The following is a 19,343-nucleotide window of genomic DNA, read 5'->3' as shown; positions in this document are numbered from 1 at the left end:
ATGTTTAGGTGGGAGGTCTCTGTCGCCACACTCCAACTTCTATTTGCTCTTCTCCTGAGCACAGTCTAGCCACTTTGTTTCCTGCAGCCCCCAATACAAGATAAAAGATGAATATTTCTTCCACGTGCTGCATGCTAAATAAATGCTGGAATTTCCAGCAACCCGATTTAGAGAAGTTATTTTTGTAAGGTCTCCACACTGAAGCTGTGGGGGATTGCCTTGGAGACTGTAATCGCAGCACATACATTGGACTTTAAAATAATAGTAATATGGAGGTCCTGCATGAGATTGCTATCCTAATTTTGGGTCTTCCATTGATGCTGTGTATTTTTAAGGTAGGGGATAATGCCTGGTTGCGATGTTAATGGTTATGGGGGCCTATAGGGCACTACTAAGGAGGGAGGGGATGCTGCCACCCACCCTCATCAAATCAAACAGCATGGTAATATAGTTAAATATTGCTCTTTTGCAAAACCTCAGTATTAAAGCAAACAAACGGAAATGGATTTGCTTACCAAAGCACAAGCTTCTATTTCATCCCTTGTGAAGCATCACAACTGAATGCTGGTAACATTTGATCTTGTGCACTTCTGGTTATTTTTTTATGCACACACAAAGGTACAGAAATACACCTGCAGAGGGGGCCACACTAATTGAGGGACCCATTTGCAGATCACTCCTGCACATGGTGGAACAGCAACTAATGACCGAAGAAAGCAGAACATGGGGAAGCTCATCTGACAATCACACATGTAGAAAAATCAGATATGACTGCGATAGAAAGCCTAGATTTGGAAGCAATCTTAGTCAGTAAGGGAAAAACACAAATAGCTGATTAAATAAAATGAGATATCCTGAGAGATTACGGCCACAAGGATTTAGAACTGTGGCTTACTTACATTTCGCCCACTTGGTCTTGAGGTTCCAGGTTCACGTGACAAACCAACGATGCCTGAGCCTTCCATATCCTAATGTGTTCATTTTAAAAATGGAAAGTTAGAGTTATTTTCCCTGTATACTTACTGTAGGGCAAAGGTTTTCTGAAGTAGGTTATTAGACATTTAAAAGCACAATTTAATATCTTTCTTTAAAACTTTCTGTCTACAATATCACACTGTTGGGTACAGCAGATATTCAGTAATCTGAATTTTTGATGTGGGAAGCTGGTAATATCAATGAAGTATAACCACAGTCCCCAAAGCACAAAAGGCTGGGAGCGGCTGGTAAACTGGCAGTTCTTGAAGGATGGTCATCCGTTCCACTACCATGAGGAAAGTGGAGGCCACTTGCCTTCTGATGGTATCATGGTGAAGGTCATCCAAATTCTTGCTAATCCTTGATCTTTTTACGGTCAAAGGCCCTGGTCAGAACTAGAAGAGATTCCGCAAGTTCATTCAGATCCACGCACAACACCATTGATTTGCACGTATATTTAGTTAAAATGACAACAGCCTTTTTTGTACGTAACAAATTTAGGAGGCATTTCCTCAATTATTCATTTAAAACAAGGGGGCAGAACTATCCCTCCAAAATGCGTTATACAAATTGACCTAAGGTCTAAATATCTGAGATCTCTCTCTTTCACACCCCACACCCCCACACTATAATAGCCACCAGAAAATCTTGGACAGCAACACAACTACAGAGCAGCCGATTAAAAACCTCTGATACACTCCAGGAGTTCAACAGCCACTCACCATCAGCAGCGTTAACACAGCTTTTTGCACAGGCAAAATTCAGGCCAGATGCACTAAGGGCATGCAAGACCTGTTATGCATGGCACATTCCTTGGCACTCCCCAAAAACTGAACAAATGACTCTATTCTACAGTATGCAACACACTAAGCGCAGTCTTCAACTCAACCAGACAAAAGGGGAACTCAAAGCTGGAGACTTGCCTAATGCTTGCACAATGGAGAAAAGCCCTATACAACATTAATCCAGCCACCTGCAAGATTAGATTGAGACTAATTCAATAACAACAACAACACACCAGCCCCTGTTGGATACCAGCACACATCTGTGGGGAAACTTCTGCCCACAGTGAGGCCTAGCTGGGATACTAATTTGGCTCATGAAGCTGATCCTCCAAGCCACACCCATTTGCCAAAGTGACCCATGGAGGGTGGGGAAACTCAGGTTTTGGCTGGCCAATCAGATCCCATTCTCTTTAAACACTTTGGCATTTAGGCTGTGGACCTATTCCAGAGGTGCAATAGGCCACAAGCTGGCCTGACACACCTTCTCCTGCGGGAATGTCAATTATCAAACCTTTCTGGAAGAAAAATCAAACTAGAATTAATTAGTCTTAGATAAATCCCTGGAGATAGGAAATGTCAATGATTTAATTGGCTAAATGCCTATCCACCGGGGGCTTTCTGAATGGCAGAAAAGAACAGAACAGTTCCATTGGGCTACGCTGGCAGCCAAACAAGTAATCCTCCTGCACTGCAAATCCCAACTCACACTAAGCATCGAAGGTTTAATGCAGGACCTTTTGAAATTAGCAGCTCATGAGAGCATCTGATTTAGCAAGCTACATAAAAACACAAACTTTCAAGAGATTTGGAGTGATTTCTTCACAAAGTAACTTCCACAGCCACGCAGAGTGGGAGGCACAGGACATAAGCAGGAACCTTACCGGCTCCCCTTCGCTCAGCTGATCACACAACACCATGTTGCTGCCTATTACTCTGATCCCTAGTCCCTGGCACACAATGAATCAATCCATTACACAAGCAGACCATGACTGAATACTAGGAAGAGAATACAACTGTAATTTCCACACCTTTGTTTGCCCTGTCGCTTTCCAACGAGGAAACCCAATCTTCAGAGCTGATTTGGAACAAACAGGGTTTTTTGAGGATTGCCATTTGCTCTGATTTAGCACTAAAGAGTGGATTTTCCAGGGGAAAGTGACAGAAAAAAAGCAAAACTGCTCGGAGTCTTGACTAGAAAGCACGGGACAAGCGGAAAACCACTCAGACCTGTGTGGATGAGCCCTAAAAGAGGTTAAAGGGGAGGAACTAATGTCTGTGGAGGAGCCAAGCCATCACTATAGAAATACAAAAAGCTAATAAATTATCAGTAAGAAGGATTACCATTGCTCATGTGCGGTGGCTAGATGGAAAGAGATCTCTGGGTCAGAGTTGTGCCTTTATCCAGGCCCCTTACTATTCAGATCCTGCCCAATTGCCACTTCCACACAAAATTGTGACAGAGGATTGTAAACACCTAACATGATAAAGTATTCACTGAGGGAAATTTAAAAACCTGAGAGTCCAGAGACAACTGAGATTGGGAGGAAAAAATCGTTTCCGGTTCTGTTGACCAGCTAACCAAGTAGCCAAGTAGGCCCTAACACTAAAGGGAGTGGCTGGGTGGGGCATTTTGTGGGGTAAAATGACCCCTGGTTTTCTCAAGGCCAAGACTTTTATGTACTCAGCCCCTCCCACCCCTTTTAAAGAGATTACCTCAAATCCAAATCCATAGCCTGAGCCAGGGGGTCCTGGAGGTCCTGGGGGTCCTGGAAGTCCTGGGGTCCCTGGTTTCCCAGGCTCCCCATCAGCTCCTTTGATGCCTGGTAATCCAATATCTCCAGGGTCTCCCTGAGGGAAAGGAGCAGATTATTTTGTAACGTAAAGGAGCAAATCTGTAGAGTGAAGTGGATAGTGGAGAGGAAACGTTTAGGAAGTGGGAGTGGGGGAAATCTCTTGTCAGTACCATATACCGGTATCTTAATCCTGTTAAACCAAACTGTTAAGTTGTGGGTGAACATACCAGACAACACAGCATTTCTTCAAACAGCTCTTGTTTATTCACAGGCCAGAACAGAACTGAGCTGAAGGGTTCAGCCAGCCTGCTTATATAGAGCTTCACTACAACGCAACTGTAACAAATTTCTGTAACTATCCAATCACTGAAAGTCACTTTCAATCCCTTATTTGCATATGTGGACCTGAGTGAAAACTAGCTACAGTATCCTCCTGCTGGCCCAGGGTGAGAACTTCAGTACATAACACCAACAATTCACTCCCACAAGGCGGAAGTCCACCAACTTGAATGGCTTTTAAAAAGAATTAGGCGAATTCATGCAGGGCAAGGCTATCAGCGGCTACTAACCCTGATGCCGGCATTCTGCCTCTACTGCGGGAGGCAGCGTGCCTCTGAAAACCAGTTGCTGGAAACCACAAGTAGGGAGAGTGCCAGGGGTGGTCCGCCCATGAGGCAGATTAAGGCAGCCATCTTTGGTGGCAGAATCACACCCAACCCTACTGCTGACCCTAGAGACGTGAGGAGGAAAGCTGCCACACAACCCCGGTAAAGGGAGCTTTGGTGCAGAGGGGGAGTCTGAGGCGGCACCTTCCTGCTTCACAGTCCTGTTGCTCTCAGGACCTGCTTCCAGGCTTCCCATAGGCATCTGCTTGCCCCGTGTGAGAACAGGGAGTTGGAGGAGTCGGCCCTTTGGCCTGATCCTGCAAGACTCCTGTTAAGTTCTTATATTCTTTTTCTATATATTTATATTCTCAAACACTTCTTACATTCTGTTTTCCACGGAAACATTGCTAAATATTGCATCGCTTTTGCTGGCTCTGGTGAACTGGAGATAAAACTGAGCTGCCGGCTTTAAAGTTGCATAAAATTACTCCCCTCCAAAAAGTGAATGGTAGTTGTGTAGTGGAAACAAATCCAGAATTAGTTCTTAAGTGTTAGACCACAGGCAGAGCTCTATGCAAAATCTTGGTACTGTTGATTCCAGTGGAGCCAAACTTTACCAGTGAGATATAAGAACTATTATTAAATATTATTAAAGGTGGACCTGTTCAGTTACCTTTGATCCAGGTGACCCCCAAATACCTTGATCACCCTGTAAGATAAGACATATTACTTACTCTATGCAGGCAGGCTGCCTACACACCCTCACATTGCTTGTTATTGATGCAAGTTATTGAATCAAATCCCATAATTATCGTCATAGTAACCACCTCCGCTCCTCCAACTCAAATTAAGCACAGAAAATATGCCAGTGTTAGCCTTCAGTGAAAAACAAACGCTTGTATTCCCCTTTTAAATGCATACATTACCTAAGAGATGGGCTTGTATGTACATTGCCATGTATTAGAAACCAAACCTTATCATGCACTCTGGGGAAAAGCAAGCAAAGGATTCACATTTTTAGATAACCTTTTCAAAGTCTTTATGTGGGTACTATAAACAGAACACTATTTAAACTCGGAGATAATTCAGCTTTATGTATGAGTGGAGTACTTAATCTATAATATATGTCTGCATTGAGCACTTGATTTATAATTTAACCACTCATTAAACTTACAGTTCATGGCAGGGTTGTGAAAAAGACCTATTCTTTGTCTCCATACTTCTGGTTTAGATGTGCATGCCTTGCATGGGAACCACGTACTTAGATCAGTGGCTCTCAAAGGGTGTGATGCGCCACACCGGTGTGGCAGAAAGGGGTGGCAAGTGTGGCAGAAGATTCAAGGACGACCAAAGAGATAAACACTTCAGTATTGTATAGTATAGTATAGTATAGTATAGTATAGTATAGTATAGTATAGTATAGTATGTAACTGCATTGTTTTATACCCCCAAAGAATCTTGAAAACTGTAGTTTGCTAAGGGTACTGGGAATTGTAGGTCTGTGGGGGGGAGAACTACAGTTCCCAGGATTCTTTGGGGGACATCATATGCTTTAAATGTATGTTGAATGCACTTTAATTATATGGTGTGCATCTGCCTCCTATGGGACAGAGCTGTGAGTCAGAAAGTCTCTCATTTGACGATCCCCCTTGTCCTGCGCCATGAAGTCACGAGGGGGGTTGAAGCAAGTTGCTCATAGAATCAAAGTAATTTATATATGGTAGTTGTAAGGATGACAACAAAATATAATGTGAGAAGAATTTTCAACAGTCAAAACTTTGAGCAATCAAAACCTATTATTATTATTATTATTATTATTATTGATTCACACTGGAATGGTGCTACTGACAGCAGGCATATTATCAAGTATCTGTGTCTGCAAAGCAAATTATTAAATACTGAGCATTCACCCCAAATGGAGGGTAGCCTAGGTCTGTGGTTCCCCATTAGCTGAGCACAGTGGACCCCCTATTTTTTTAAAAGCCAAGCCATGGACCCCCTACTTTTTAAAATGTTCATATTTCTATGCTAGTTTTTGTTTTGTGAAAGGTGCCACGGACCCCCCGGGCGGGTTGTGCAGTCCCTCCTGGGATCCACGGACCACCAACTGGGAACCACTGACCCAGGACATCCCTCCCAAACCTGCTGCTTCCCCAGAGTGTTTGGAAGCATCTCTAAAACAAACTCTTGAGTTTGCAACTTACTTTTTCTCCCTTTGCTCCTGCAGAACCAGCCAATCCATCTTGACCGGGACGACCAGGGGGACCCTGAAAAATCACAGATGTGAGCTATTTGTAATGACACAAATTATAAGGCTGCTTTTTAACTTACAGTATAATGCTTTTTTTAAAAAAAGGACTACCCCTCATATGTTCAGTATGATCTTTATAATCTCTTCATTAGTTAACAGGAGTCTGGAATGTCTAGATGATTAACAACTTCTTGATGAATGCATTCAGGATAGAACTAATTACAGCGGCAGACCCATGTCTTAGAATAGAGGTCACAACAACCAGCTGTAAAAGCAACAGTAGGAAAGTGTTTCAGCAACGAACTGGCAGAAGAGGGGGCGACTGTGTCTCACACCCACAACTCCCCCCTTACATCTCCTCACTTTCAGTTGTACTCCCCACTAAGTCAGATTATGCTGAAGCCTGGATAAGCGAAATTCAGTCGTGGGGAAGGGAAGGTATCCACCACTCTTCTCCCACCTGCAATTTCTCCACGTAAAACTGACATTTTATGTTTTGCTTTTAAGCTGTTTGGTGCAACACACAGCCCAAGATAGAGGGTGCTCCCATAACGCATAGCTCAGATCTTAGATTCACTTGAAATCATCTGGCTGGACACCTGTACTTCAAACAAAGGCTGCCTCTTCTGTGTGATATTGGTCAGCCTTAAGTTCCTTGAAGAGATTCTTATCACTGCAGGTGATAACCCTGTTGAACAACTTATGTTCTGGAAATGGGGAAACAAAATGTGCAGAGCAGACAGTCTCATTTCATGGAAATTTTCAGAAACTGCAGTCATAAGATGTGTTGTGTTTGCATGAGGGAAGAGAGCTGATGCGACTTTCTTCCTGCTCCTTTGAGCATGTTGGCAGTGTAAGTAGGCTGTTAAAAACAAAACATCTTGTGCCATACTTCAAACACTACTGTGTACTTGTGACAATATATGGGAGATAACTGATTATTAAAGGGCTGAAGTTGTAGGTGTTAAGCACGCATCCTGCTAGTCAAATTCCACCCACAAACTTTTGCAGTCAGACAAAACACCTGTAACTTTCAAGTTCTTAGTAAGATGAAAATTTCCAGTTGCTAAAGGCAGTTTTTACCCATGCATTTTCAGACACGCTTCCTATTAAAAAGTTGTCCAGTCAACAAGGCTGAGATCACCACAGGGGCTGCGTTGGCAAATCTGCTCTTAGAATTAATTCCCAATTTCATGCCTCAACATGGGTTCTTATGCAGGTTGGGGTGGAGGTCAATCTAATTCGGTACTTAAGTGCTTAAGAAGACAGATTTGGGGGCAAACTGAATGCTACTTGGAGTCATGTGTGATGAAGCCCCACCTTATACATACTTTAACCTGTGGCCCTTTAGTGCACTATATTAAATACCATTGAGATAACTGGAACTAAATCCAAATACACAGTTTAGAAGAGAGGGAGCTTCTGAAAAGCCTTCTTTTCAATAAGGCAATAAATCATCTCACTCAAATTACCCAACTATGCTCCAGTAATCACAGATTGCGTCTGTGATAAATTCTGATTTTACAGACAAATTGTTTGCAGAAAAGAAAGTTTTGAAGGCTGATAGGGTGTGCTGATTTAAAAATTGGGAATGGACAGCAGTCATAAAAAGAAGTAGCAGCAAAGGGCATGTGAAAGAGCCCAAAGGCATGAATCAAGCATTGTGGTGAGCACTGGCACACAGCCTTCTTCCCTCCTGCCCTCTTGTGTGACATCCTATGGGCCTTCTTTGGCTCAGAGCTTTTGGGGAACAGCCCTGGCGGAGTAAGTAGCAAGGCTTTTAGAAGCAGCTGTAGGATTTCCCCAAAAGCCCTGTCAGAACCCGGGAGGTAGTGGGGCTCTAGCCCCTGGTGGAGAGACTTCACCAGGCCTGATCCCGAGATGCCCAGCTCTGTCTGGGCAAGGAGCCATGGCCATCTGCACTGAGACAACCCAACCGGACCAAGCTGGCGTGATGTTTCAACTCACTTCCAGCTTCCCTGGCCATCTCATCCTTCCTTAATGGCATCTGCAGACATGACTATGGAGAAGCTCTTGACTAGGGCTGGGTGATATCTGGTTTTCAATATATCACCAACTAAATATCGAAATACTTCAATATATCACAATGTTTGAGATAAGGCTGAAACTATATAGAGGTGAATGTGGTAATGCCCTGGCAACTGCTACTACTTATAGGTCTGGCAAAATTTATATTTTTAGTGCCAGGGGAATTTGCATTTCTTTTATAAAGCAGGCCAAACCAGTAATAATGGATAAAATTTTACAGAGTAAAAAAAGATTAAAGAAAATAAATATTTTTGCAAGGAAAACTTGATGCATTTAATTATATGAAAATGTATTCAGTGATAGCATGCTTCAACTATAACATTACAGATATAAGGAGAATAATAATAATAATAATAATAATAATAATAATAATAATTTATTACGGCCGTAGGCCCATACAGATAAAAACAAGACATAAATAACAGCCTGTGCACGTGGGAAAAAACAGCCGCTAAAACACTACTATAACAATAAAATACTATAAGATGGAATGGCATACTACGCCTTAATTAGTTTGTGGTGCTCCTTGGCAACGCTTTTGGGTAAGGACAGCGACCAGGAACCTAGCCACTTACAGGGTCGTATGGGTATCCTTATCCTGCAAGATTTGGGCAAGGTGGAATTTTGGTGGAGTGCCCTCTAGTTTCTGTATGATTGATCCCAACAAATTTGCCCGTGGCACCTTGAATAAGGGGCAAGTGAACATAATGTGCTGAAGCGACTCCGGCGTCTCCTTATCACATTCGCACATGGCGGAGGCTTGGCCCTTTGAGAATCTATGTCTCAGGACATTGGAGGGAAAAACATTAAACCTCACTTTGGTGAAGGCCAGCCTATGGGCAACAGTCGAAAGGGAGGAGAGGTATGATGGAACGCAGTAAGTTAAAGTGATACCAATGTTCTGGGGCGAACAAACACCTCCCCCCAGCATATAATTTCGCTGTAAATCGATGTCATCCAGTCTTTGGCGGATCAGTCTTTGAGCAGTGATTTGATCTAGTTTTAGGGAATCTAAGGGAGAGATTCCATAGCTCAGGAGTTTGGCATGAATTCTACTGGTCCAAAGGCTGGAGAATTCATCTCGCCATAAGCATTGGGCAAGGTAATGGTCTGGTAATCTATGCCACAATGATAACCAATAGTTGAAGACTTGCTTCCACAGGCAAGTTTCTAAGGATGCGATCTTCAAGGAGAATATATTAATGTTAATATATTAATTTGTTATTAATAATAACAAATGTGTGAGAAAGAAAGGGGAGAACTGAGAAGAGTTCTAGGGGAGGCAGAGGGTCTGGAGGAGAAAATGAGGAGCCCAGAGACAACTGCACAAGCACAAACACACCAAGTAAGAAGCACATGCAGACGGGGAAAAGAGGGAAGGGGCCAGAGCAGTGTTTTCTTTTCTTTTCATTTGAAGCAACTATGGGGCATGTTTCTCTGCAGTTTCCTTGAGACAAAGGGGGGGGGGAGCTACTTTAAAGTTAAGAAGAGGAGCTGCCACCTGCCAGCAGAGAGAGGCTGGGTTCATTTAAAACTGAAATGTCACCCAGCCCTACTCTTTACCTGGTGAAAGACAGCACTGCCATGGTCACACCTGTCCCATCCTTTGCATGGCAAGTAGAGAAAGGTGGATTAAGTGCCGCCGTGCTGCTAATCAATATTTGATCTTGGGCAGCGTTGCTAATATATGCAGCTAAAGTTCTCGCACAGCAAATACTCACACGAGGACCTGGATGCCCAGCGGCTCCACCTTTCCCGTTTTCTCCTGGCAACCCAGGAATTCCTGCATTTGAATCTGGTCCTGGCAGTCCTGGAGCCCCCGGTAGACCTGGAGGACCTGGCGGTCCCGGGGCACCCTAGATAAATCAGATATATTGAGATTAAGATTTTGCTCCTGTTCCCTCAGCAGTGGACACCCTGAGAAGCTGATGTCTCTCAGCTTTACATCGCACAAGAGCAATAATACTTGTTTACTTCAGAGAGTTCCTACAATGACAACGGATGTGAAATGCCTTATTAAAGTGCTATAAGTAATGAGAATGCGTTGGATGTTCTTAACCCAGGCCATTGAATTTGGTTAAACTTTCAGAAAAAGCCAGAATCCCCAGAGTATAATTTTCAGGTTAAGAATCCACAGGACTTTGTAAAATTACGCACCTCAGAACAAACTGATCTCGCTGTAACAGTGAACCAGTTAGTTCTCAGGCTCCTCTGTCATTTCAGGTGTCATTTAAAGGGAGGTTTAGACTAAGGTTACCAGACGTCCCCGTTTCCCAGGGACAGTCCCCGGATTTACAAATCAGTCCCCTGACAAAATCCATCTATTTAGTAGGAAGTAGAAAAGTGTCCCCGGATTCATGAAAAAAATCTGGTAACCTTAGTTTAGACCACAGTTTAGTCCACTGGGTAGGGTTTATTTCATAGCCTATGTCGTGCTTCCATTGTTTTTTGACTGAGGTGAGGGGATTTATGGGATTCTGGAGCAGTGTTTTGCATATTGCAGATACCATCCCCTTGCCGTGTCCCTCTGCTGTCAGGCAAAGGTTTTCGAAGGAGGACGCCTTCACTCTGGTGTGGCTCCCCTTTATTACACAAACAGCCCAACAACAAAACCCCACCGACAGCATGCAAATCAACATGGCTATCTTGACCCAATAGAGCACTACCGTACAGGTTTTTCTCTTATTGAGATGTTAGTGTCTTGTATCTTTAAAGGTACTATGTGATTTGGAAAGCATTTACAAGTTAGCAGTAGCCATCAGAATCGACTTACCCTTGGAAATTCCATGTCTCTGTCAGAGTCACCAGAGCCAGAGGCTTCCATTTCCACTCTTCTCTGAAACAAACAACATTAATTTTAGAAAATTGTTAGTGGGATGTGAACTCTACATCCCAGTAATTCTCTTCAACATTCCTTAAAATTCCTCAGATATTTTCCCTGAGCGGGGATGTTCTAATTTGCCTCAAATTATATTTCAGGTGAAACTAGGAGGCAGCCTAACTCTTACTCCATGCCAGAGAATTTTTTTCAGACTCACTGGAATTCCTTTGGCTTTTCTCAATAGCCATCAGATGATTATGCCCAAGCAGGAATTTTGGGTGAAATTCATTGAGGATAACTCAAATATTATCCTGTAGAGAGAAGACACTGGCAGAAAAGGATGGATAAATCTGTTGATGGATGTAGAGCTGTGATTCAACTTCATAAAGGGCCAAAAACTTAAAACCAGGAGCTCTGTAAGCACCTTGCTCTCTGCCTCACTGTGACAACTTGCAGCAGTGTCATTGCCTGTTGTCGGTTGTGTGTGGACTTAATAAAATCGTATTAAAAAGGAAAACCGAAACCAAATTAGATAAACACAAAGAACAAACCAAAAATCAACTCGCTCGAAGTGCCAGCTGCCTGGGGAAACAAAAATATATTTGCGCTGACAATGCAGGTGCTTGGCAAACTTCCCTGGAGAGAGCATTTCACAGCTGAGGGGCAGTCACTGAAAAGGCCTGTTCTCTCACGGTGACCTTCCATGTCTGTCTTGGGGGGTGAACCACAGAGAAGGACCTCCCTTGTAGGAGGCACATGGAGTGTGAAGGCTAAGCTGACACCAGACTACATTTGCTCCTTGATCTGTGGACTAATGTCTGCTGTTCCTGCCATTCCCTGCCTTGCTTCACCTTCAGGCATTTTTCTTCTCAGAGAAAAACAGGTGTGCCGAAGAGGAAGAATGGAGGGCCATGGTGACTGGGGTGTGGGTGTGGGTGTGTGCAGAGGGGGAAGAATCATTCATGAATCTGCCCCACTCACATACAATTCCAAGTGCTGCATGTCTTATATTGACATGAAAATCATCCCCCCATGCTCTCTCACTTTGGGCACTTTTCTGGCTCCCTGGCTGGCTGGGAACAAGAGTGCCTGAACTGAGGGTAGGGAGATAAGGTGTGGGGTGGCGTTTGTGTGCGTCCGGCATTTGATGTCAGACTTAGGCATGCTCTTGCGCTCTGCTTTACATGAGAATGAGGCAGGCAAATGAATAACCAAGCCAAACTTCCACCATCACGTTTACTTTGAGCCAGGTTTCTCTGCCCCCTCAGCTTGGCCATGCCTATTCCCTCCAGACGCCTCTCAACTTCTCTCCTCTCTGAGAAGTGGGCTGTTTCGAGTTTCATCATTCAATGCAACCTAAAGCTGGAGAGACAAACAAACAGAGGAGCTGTTCCACATAACAAGCGCTCAAACTCACAAATCCCCTGGATGGAGCAGGCGGCCCAGGAGGCCCTGGAAGCCCAGGGGGGCCTGGGAGTCCTATGCCAGCATCTCCCTAGAACAAGAATAAATATGGTGAAGTTGTGAGGGGTTTGGAACACACACATTAAGTTAGGAGATGGTCTGTTTAATGCACACCCGCCTCATGAGCCTTGCTGAGAACTGGGTGGGTGAGCTGAGGGGAGCTGACCCCTCTCAGCTTTGTACACCTGGGGATGCTGTGTGCAGCACCAACACAGATGAGACTTAGCAGACCTACTAGATGTTTTTGTCTAGTCTGAACTGCATTTTTATGGTACATTTATTGTTATTTTAATTCAACAGTTATGGAACTTTGGTGAATAGTGGTATATAAATATTTTAACTACACAAATAAAGTAAACTCTTGAAGGCCCACTATGAAAAGTATGTGATACGTTTTCATAGAATTGTAGTAGAGTTGAAGGAACTCTTAAGGGTCATCTAGTCCAACCCCCTGCAATTCAGGAATCCCAACTAAAGAATTCATGAGAGATGACTATCCAACCTCTGCTTAGGGAGTCCATTCCACTGTCCAAGAGCTCTTACTGTCAGGAAGTTAAGTTTTATTCTAATATTGGCTGGACCCCACGTCACAGTTGCCTTAGCTTCCATGAAGGTATGCAGAATAGGGTGTAGCCCAATAAAATGGGACCCATTTCAGAAGTTGTGGTCTCAGAATGCAGACAAGGTACTTGGAGTTTAGCTGACTGCCTGTGTACTCAACTCTGGTTATATGTCTGCTGGTGTTAAAGACCATCTAGACATTTAAGGCCATTGCTACATCCTGAATTTGCTTCTGTAACGCTGCTACAAGCCTTTTAAAATGCACTCTCAACATCGGCATGTCATGTGGCTTCCTAGGAGATGTGTAGTCATGTGTGGGACCATCTTTCCCTACATGGAAGAAACATGGGAGTGCCTTCTGCCAAAAGCTTCTGTCATAGGTGAAGCCACCTTAGTTCACAGGATGCATCAGTTCACATGACCCATGATTCTCATGGCAATGAAACACCACTGTTTTTTTTAAAAAAAATCAAAACAGTGCCTACCTTTTCTCCTTTAAGGCCAGGTTCCCCCTTTAGCCCTGGAGAGCCCTGAAGTCCTGGTTTACCCTAAAAGAGAAGGTATATTAACATCCCTTTTCTATTAGCATTTTTCTGTACTGAAAGGCTATAATTAAAGTAAGTGTAGTGTGCCAGCAATCCCCTTCCCCTTGCTGCACCAGCCAGTGTGCCAGGGAATAGAATCATATTTGGTTCCTGAAGCATCCCACCTAACCTGGGCTGTGGTGGAGTCATATGGACCAGCAGTCAATAGCTCGTTGACTGGCTCCAGTTCATGGACCACCATAATGAATAGCACTGATCCCAGTTCAGAACAGCTGAAGGAGGTTCTGTCTAATGAGGACATTTCCTGGAACTCATATGCCTGGGAATAATATGCTGGTGAATACAAGGCAATGTGCTGAGTACAGAAATTGACTTTTTGAATCATGGCAACAACCTGCAGGTCAATGATATTTTTTTTATGCAGAATTGAGCACGTTGAAGTGGTCTTGTAAACATATGTCCAAATCATTTTCTAAAAACATCTTAGAAAAATGGGTTGAATGGAGGCTTGAAAAGTTGCCAAAACATGTGGAAGGATTCAGAACATCTGTTGTTTGATATACCCACATCAAGTAATAGTAATACTGCTTTATCTTGTACTTCAGCACGTAAAAATGGTTGTGCTGATTGGCCTGTATTCAGAACCTCCATATATTATTAATTTATTTCACTTTCATAACTATCTTCCTTTCTTTGAGGAGGAGGAAACCTCTCTACAAGGCAGCTGTAGTGTAACTTCCAAAATTACAACTGCCTCCTCCTCTTCCGGCTAACTCACTTCTGGGAGAGGATGGGTCAAGTGGCAATTATGCCAGCAGAAGGAATAAATGCAAGAACTAAGTTCTCTCCCACTACGAAGTGGGACCAGCTTCCGAAAAAGACTGAGGGGGCCCAACATGACGTCCTTACTCCTGACATCATGTGTGTAGCGTTGCGAGGCGTCAGAAGGTGGAGTTGAACATGGCGGCAGCACGGCCCCAGAGGCTGGTGGGCCCTCTCCCCCTGCTGCACAAGGGAAAGATAGGCTTTCCAGTGAGTAAGGGATAGGACTTCAGTGGTCTGCATAGCCCATGAGTAGCAGACACAAAGTAAGTTATACAAAACTGGAAGCATGAGCACATTTGCTTAGTTTGTATAATCTACAGAGGGCAAAATTTGGATTTCCAAGCCACAGGCTTCTGATTAAAAAACAAGATACAACATATACACTCTTGTCCATTCAATACCATACCAATAGTATATGTCATTTGCATAATCTATATAGGAAATCTTGAATTACAGTATTGTTTTAAATTTTTTTAGTGAAGTTTGTAATATTAAGAAAAATACAGTATCAGAATAAAAGCAAGGATTTCCAGAGCAGTTATATCCACAGTTGCTATTTATAGGAGGAAGGGCATGATCCAGATAAAGCTAAACACCTCTACGTTCAAATTTACAAGGCCCTTAACGGCTTGGATCTAGGGCTGCCTCGTGCATTTATTTCTGCCTGCTCACTAAGGTCTTTGTGCCCCCCCCCTTGACTCAGATGCATGGCCCACATCTCCACCAGGAGCATTTCCTGATCTTCTAGCTTTAAGTGATTTCATGTTTACTGTATCTGTTTCATCTTATTGTACACTGCTTGGAAGCTGCAGTGTTAAGTGGTATACATTGTTGAAATAAGTAACTAACTGAATGCTTGACATTTTACTCATATGGGGAAAAGCAGAATGCTTTGTTGGCAAGAAAGAGAGAGAAAATACCTAGCTTCCACTCAAATAATTTGCTGTCACGATGTGTTGTAGCTTAGATGGCTCTAAAAGGGGATTTGTTAAATTTCATGGAGGATATGTCTTATCGATGCCTGCTATACATGAACAATAGCGACTCCCTGCTCAGTGAAAGCCTCTCTCTGGAATTTTTCTGTTGCTGGGGGGTGAACAGGGGGACGGTTTGTTTTCTTTGTCCTGCTCACAGGATTCCTGGGGGCATCTGGACAGAAGGACTTGGGAACCAAATGCTGGACTAAACTGAAACACTACGTTTTATATACACAAATGCTGGGCACTTGGATAGTGTCATCCATACGTATATCTAGGTTACTTACCGGTAACCCATCTTTGCCAGAAATGCCCTGAAACAGAAACAGAAACAGAAACAAACTTTACAAAACCTGTGTGAAGAGATTAAAATCAACCGATCAATACTGGCTAGCATTTTATGTTGTATTAACGATAACCTCTTTCTTGTTGCGCTGATAAAATAATTTTCTATCTTTGTCTCCTGCCTACTCTCTCTGCACCAATCCCCACTTTTGGTACCTATAAAACCTACATAACTACCACCAATTGCTGGTTCTCCCTTAAAATGGACTACTGCTTTGACAGAATTTGTCTCCAGCTTGCAGCCCAGCTATATGTGATGAATTGACATGTGTTACCTCTAAGTCTGGAGCGTGCCCAGTCCTTTACTCAAGCAACTCAACAAAGCAAGACATAGCAACTGTATCTGATTTTAGTCAAATGCAGACAGAAGCTTATTAACTAATTCCATATTACAAATCCCAATAGCTAATTCTGTGTTCCGTCAGTAGGCAAATTCAAGATATTTTGGCACCTGAACCGAACCACAAAGTGGCGCTTCCATCCTCACCAGGGAAGAAGAGGTGAGTGAAGATCTACACAGGAACAAGGGAGAATAAAAGATCTACATCATGGGTAGGCAAACTAAGGCCCGGGGGCCGGATGCGGCCCAATCACCTCCTAAATCCGGCCCATGGACGGTCCAGGAATCAGTGTGTTTTTACATGAATAGAATGTGTCCTTTTATTTAAAATGCATCTCTGGGTTATTTGTGGGGTATAGGAATACGTTCATCCCCCCCCCAAAAAAATATAGTCCGACTCCCCACAAGGTCTGAGGGACAGAGGACCGGCCCCCTGCTGAAAAAATTTGCTGACCCCTGATGTACATCAAGATCTGCTGTCCCTCTGGATCCTGCCCCTGAGGCAGTCACCTTCCCATGCCTCGTGGGTGAGCCGACCCTGGACAAACGAGATAATCCACTGACAGATTTGCCACACATTCAGAGTGGTGTGCTTAGTGTTGCGGCTGAAGAAATAAATGGGCTCTGGCAGCAGGCCTAGTAACAAACAGGCTGGGATGTGTTTGCCTCAGGCCGCCTGAGAAAATGCATCAGGTTTGCACGGACTGCGTTGACATGTGGGCAGAAGGTGGAGCTGCTCCAGCCCCAAGAATTCTGAAGCAGGAGCCAATATCAAAGGTGGCCTTCACTCGCTCCACTGGCAGCAGCCAGTGTCAAAACATGACTCTGGCCACTCGGACTTCCTCAGAACAAATTAGGAAGCTGCTCCCAGCAGTGGCTTTGGCTGCTGTTGGCACAGTTCAGGGTAAGTTTTGTAGCTACTTTTCCTTCCTGCTTACACATACCAGGAATGGGTCTAAAGTGCTGCTTTGATTGTATGTTTGCTAAACGTGCTCAAGAGAAGCCAGATGTGTGCAAGAAGGCAATCTGTGTTATGTTGTTGCTGGTTGAAGGGCTTCAGCAGAGGAAACGGCTGAATAGAACAACCCCTTGTGTGCGTACCTTTGGACATGGCCTTACTTGTCTAACTGCAAACCTCAAAAACGTATCCAATTTAAGCAACACCACTTTGATTGCCAGTTCGGCTTTTTGACTGCCACTCTTAACCACCTATTATTTTAGCTGTTTTTGTCCCATCTGGTGGGAGGAAGATGTTTTAAAGAAGGTAGGGCTGCCATATTTCAAAAAGTAAAAACTGAAAGTTGTTGATGCCAAAAACCCCGTGATTTTTTGATTGACTTGTCTAAGGTCCAAGACAAAGCGCCGCCTTTTGGAAATTCCCATCAAATGTCAATTCTGCTTTGGAAATCCCGGTAATGTCCGGGAAAATCTGGGTGTATGGCAGCTTTAAAAGAAGCGGCTTTAAGGGGAGGATTTGGCTTTCCCTCCTGATGGTTCATGCTGGACTTTAAATCACATGTATCCTGCTTTGTAGTGGACCAGGAAGACCTGGGCTGGGACCTGCCATCATCAGGGATATTTGCAGCTTGAGAAGTGCCACTGAATTTTAGGAAACATTTTTAGCTCACTTCTAAATATAATAGTCTCAGAAAGTGAAAACTGATTTATATCATACACGTGCTGAATGAGATTAGACAAGAGAGGGCAGACAACAACATTTAAAGGAAGCCAGCAGCAGTGGAAGGAGACTGAGGCAGCAGTGCCAAGAAGAGTCAGAACCTGGGGCAAATGGTGCTGATGGCAGCTAGCCAGGAGCACCCTAGTTTACAGCCAGTTTACAGGCCTGGGGCCTGCCCTTAAAATCCTGGGCTTCAAGTAAGTGCTGGGAGGCTGGCTGGTCACCATCTAGAAGACCTCTGGGGTCTGTTCACCAGGGGATCACAGTATGGTTTCTTTATTTCTCCTGAGGCATGACCATGAGAAACTGGTTCCATGTTTGTTTAACCGAGCTGTCAATTAAATGAAAATGCATAATGCCAAACAAAAACATTTCAGACTGAACCTTCAGGTACTACAGGTTTCGAACTATGAGCCCTAGAGGTCAGTACCAGCTCCCTAACCATTGTGTCACGAAAAGAACTCGACTGCTTCCTTCAAATTACTGTACTCAATTTGCTCCTCAGCACCAACCTTTCCCATTCACCCTTGGCTCCTTTGAGATGAAGGGTAGGATATAAAATAATAATAACAATATTAATAATGGAGTTAGAATCAAGAGTTTAGCTATAACTAATACATGATGATTAAAACGCCTCACTGCTTGGTAGGGTTCAGTTAAAATCATTTATCTCACATAGTGTCCATTTTAATTAGTGTCCAAAAGACTTCCCATTTCTGCAATTTTTTCACATCCACATTCATTTAATACAGTGGAACATTGGCTGTGGAACATAATCTGTTTCAGGAGACTGTTTGACTTCCTAAACGCTCGACAACCGAGGCGCAATTGCCGGTTGGCAAAATCCATTGAAAAATGGAGAAATGCACCTCAGAAGCTATTTGACTTCTGGGTTGTCAGCATTCGAAAGCCGAAACGTTCAACTTCTGAAGCATCAATGACCAAAGTTCCACTGTACTGTTCTTCTTCCTCTTAGAAGCATTTCACTCCTTACCTGTCCTCACTACCCTCAGCCCCTCAATGCCCTCACTGCCCTTTAATTCCACATGTTGTGGCAGTCTGCATAGTGTTCTTCACAACATCACAATGTTCTGCCTGATGTGATGACACCACAGATGCACAAAGACAAAAAATATTTTTATGTGTTTATTATTTAATGACATGGGTTGCCGCAGCCAACGGAATTTAACAACATTGTGTGGACAAATGAGACCAAAGCAAATTAGGACCAAGTATAAAAGAAAAGAAAAATGTGCTAAAAAGAAGTAGAAGAGTTTGGATTTGATATCCCACTTTATCACTACCCGAAGGAGTCTCAAAGCAGCTAAC

At 43.5% G+C, this 19,343-nt stretch overlaps 1 protein-coding gene across 3 annotated transcripts in view; it reads right to left on the bottom strand.

Moving 5' to 3' along the window:
• COL15A1 (collagen type XV alpha 1 chain) overlaps positions 1-19,343 on the bottom strand; it is a 122,075-nt gene that overhangs the window by 41,397 nt on the left and 61,335 nt on the right. For all 3 annotated transcript variants that reach the window (XR_013978543.1, XM_080976500.1, XM_080976501.1), the window contains exons 9-17: positions 15,939-15,965; positions 13,790-13,852; positions 12,697-12,774; positions 11,232-11,294; positions 10,180-10,314; positions 6,363-6,425; positions 4,832-4,867; positions 3,474-3,608; positions 900-968 (exon numbers count right to left, since the gene is read on the bottom strand). Coding sequence is in view for 2 of the 3 variants with exons in the window: in XM_080976500.1 (XP_080832626.1) it covers positions 900-968; positions 3,474-3,608; positions 4,832-4,867; positions 6,363-6,425; positions 10,180-10,314; positions 11,232-11,294; positions 12,697-12,774; positions 13,790-13,852; positions 15,939-15,965 (669 nt within the window). In the remaining variant the exon portion in view is untranslated. The remainder of the gene's footprint in view (positions 1-899; positions 969-3,473; positions 3,609-4,831; positions 4,868-6,362; positions 6,426-10,179; positions 10,315-11,231; positions 11,295-12,696; positions 12,775-13,789; positions 13,853-15,938; positions 15,966-19,343) is intronic.

The sequence above is a fragment of the Podarcis pityusensis genome, assembly GCF_964106645.2.
Source record: "Podarcis pityusensis genome assembly, chromosome: 13".
Classification (NCBI taxonomy): domain Eukaryota; kingdom Metazoa; phylum Chordata; class Lepidosauria; order Squamata; family Lacertidae; genus Podarcis; species Podarcis pityusensis.
This window is presented reverse-complemented; position numbering and strand designations above follow the sequence as displayed.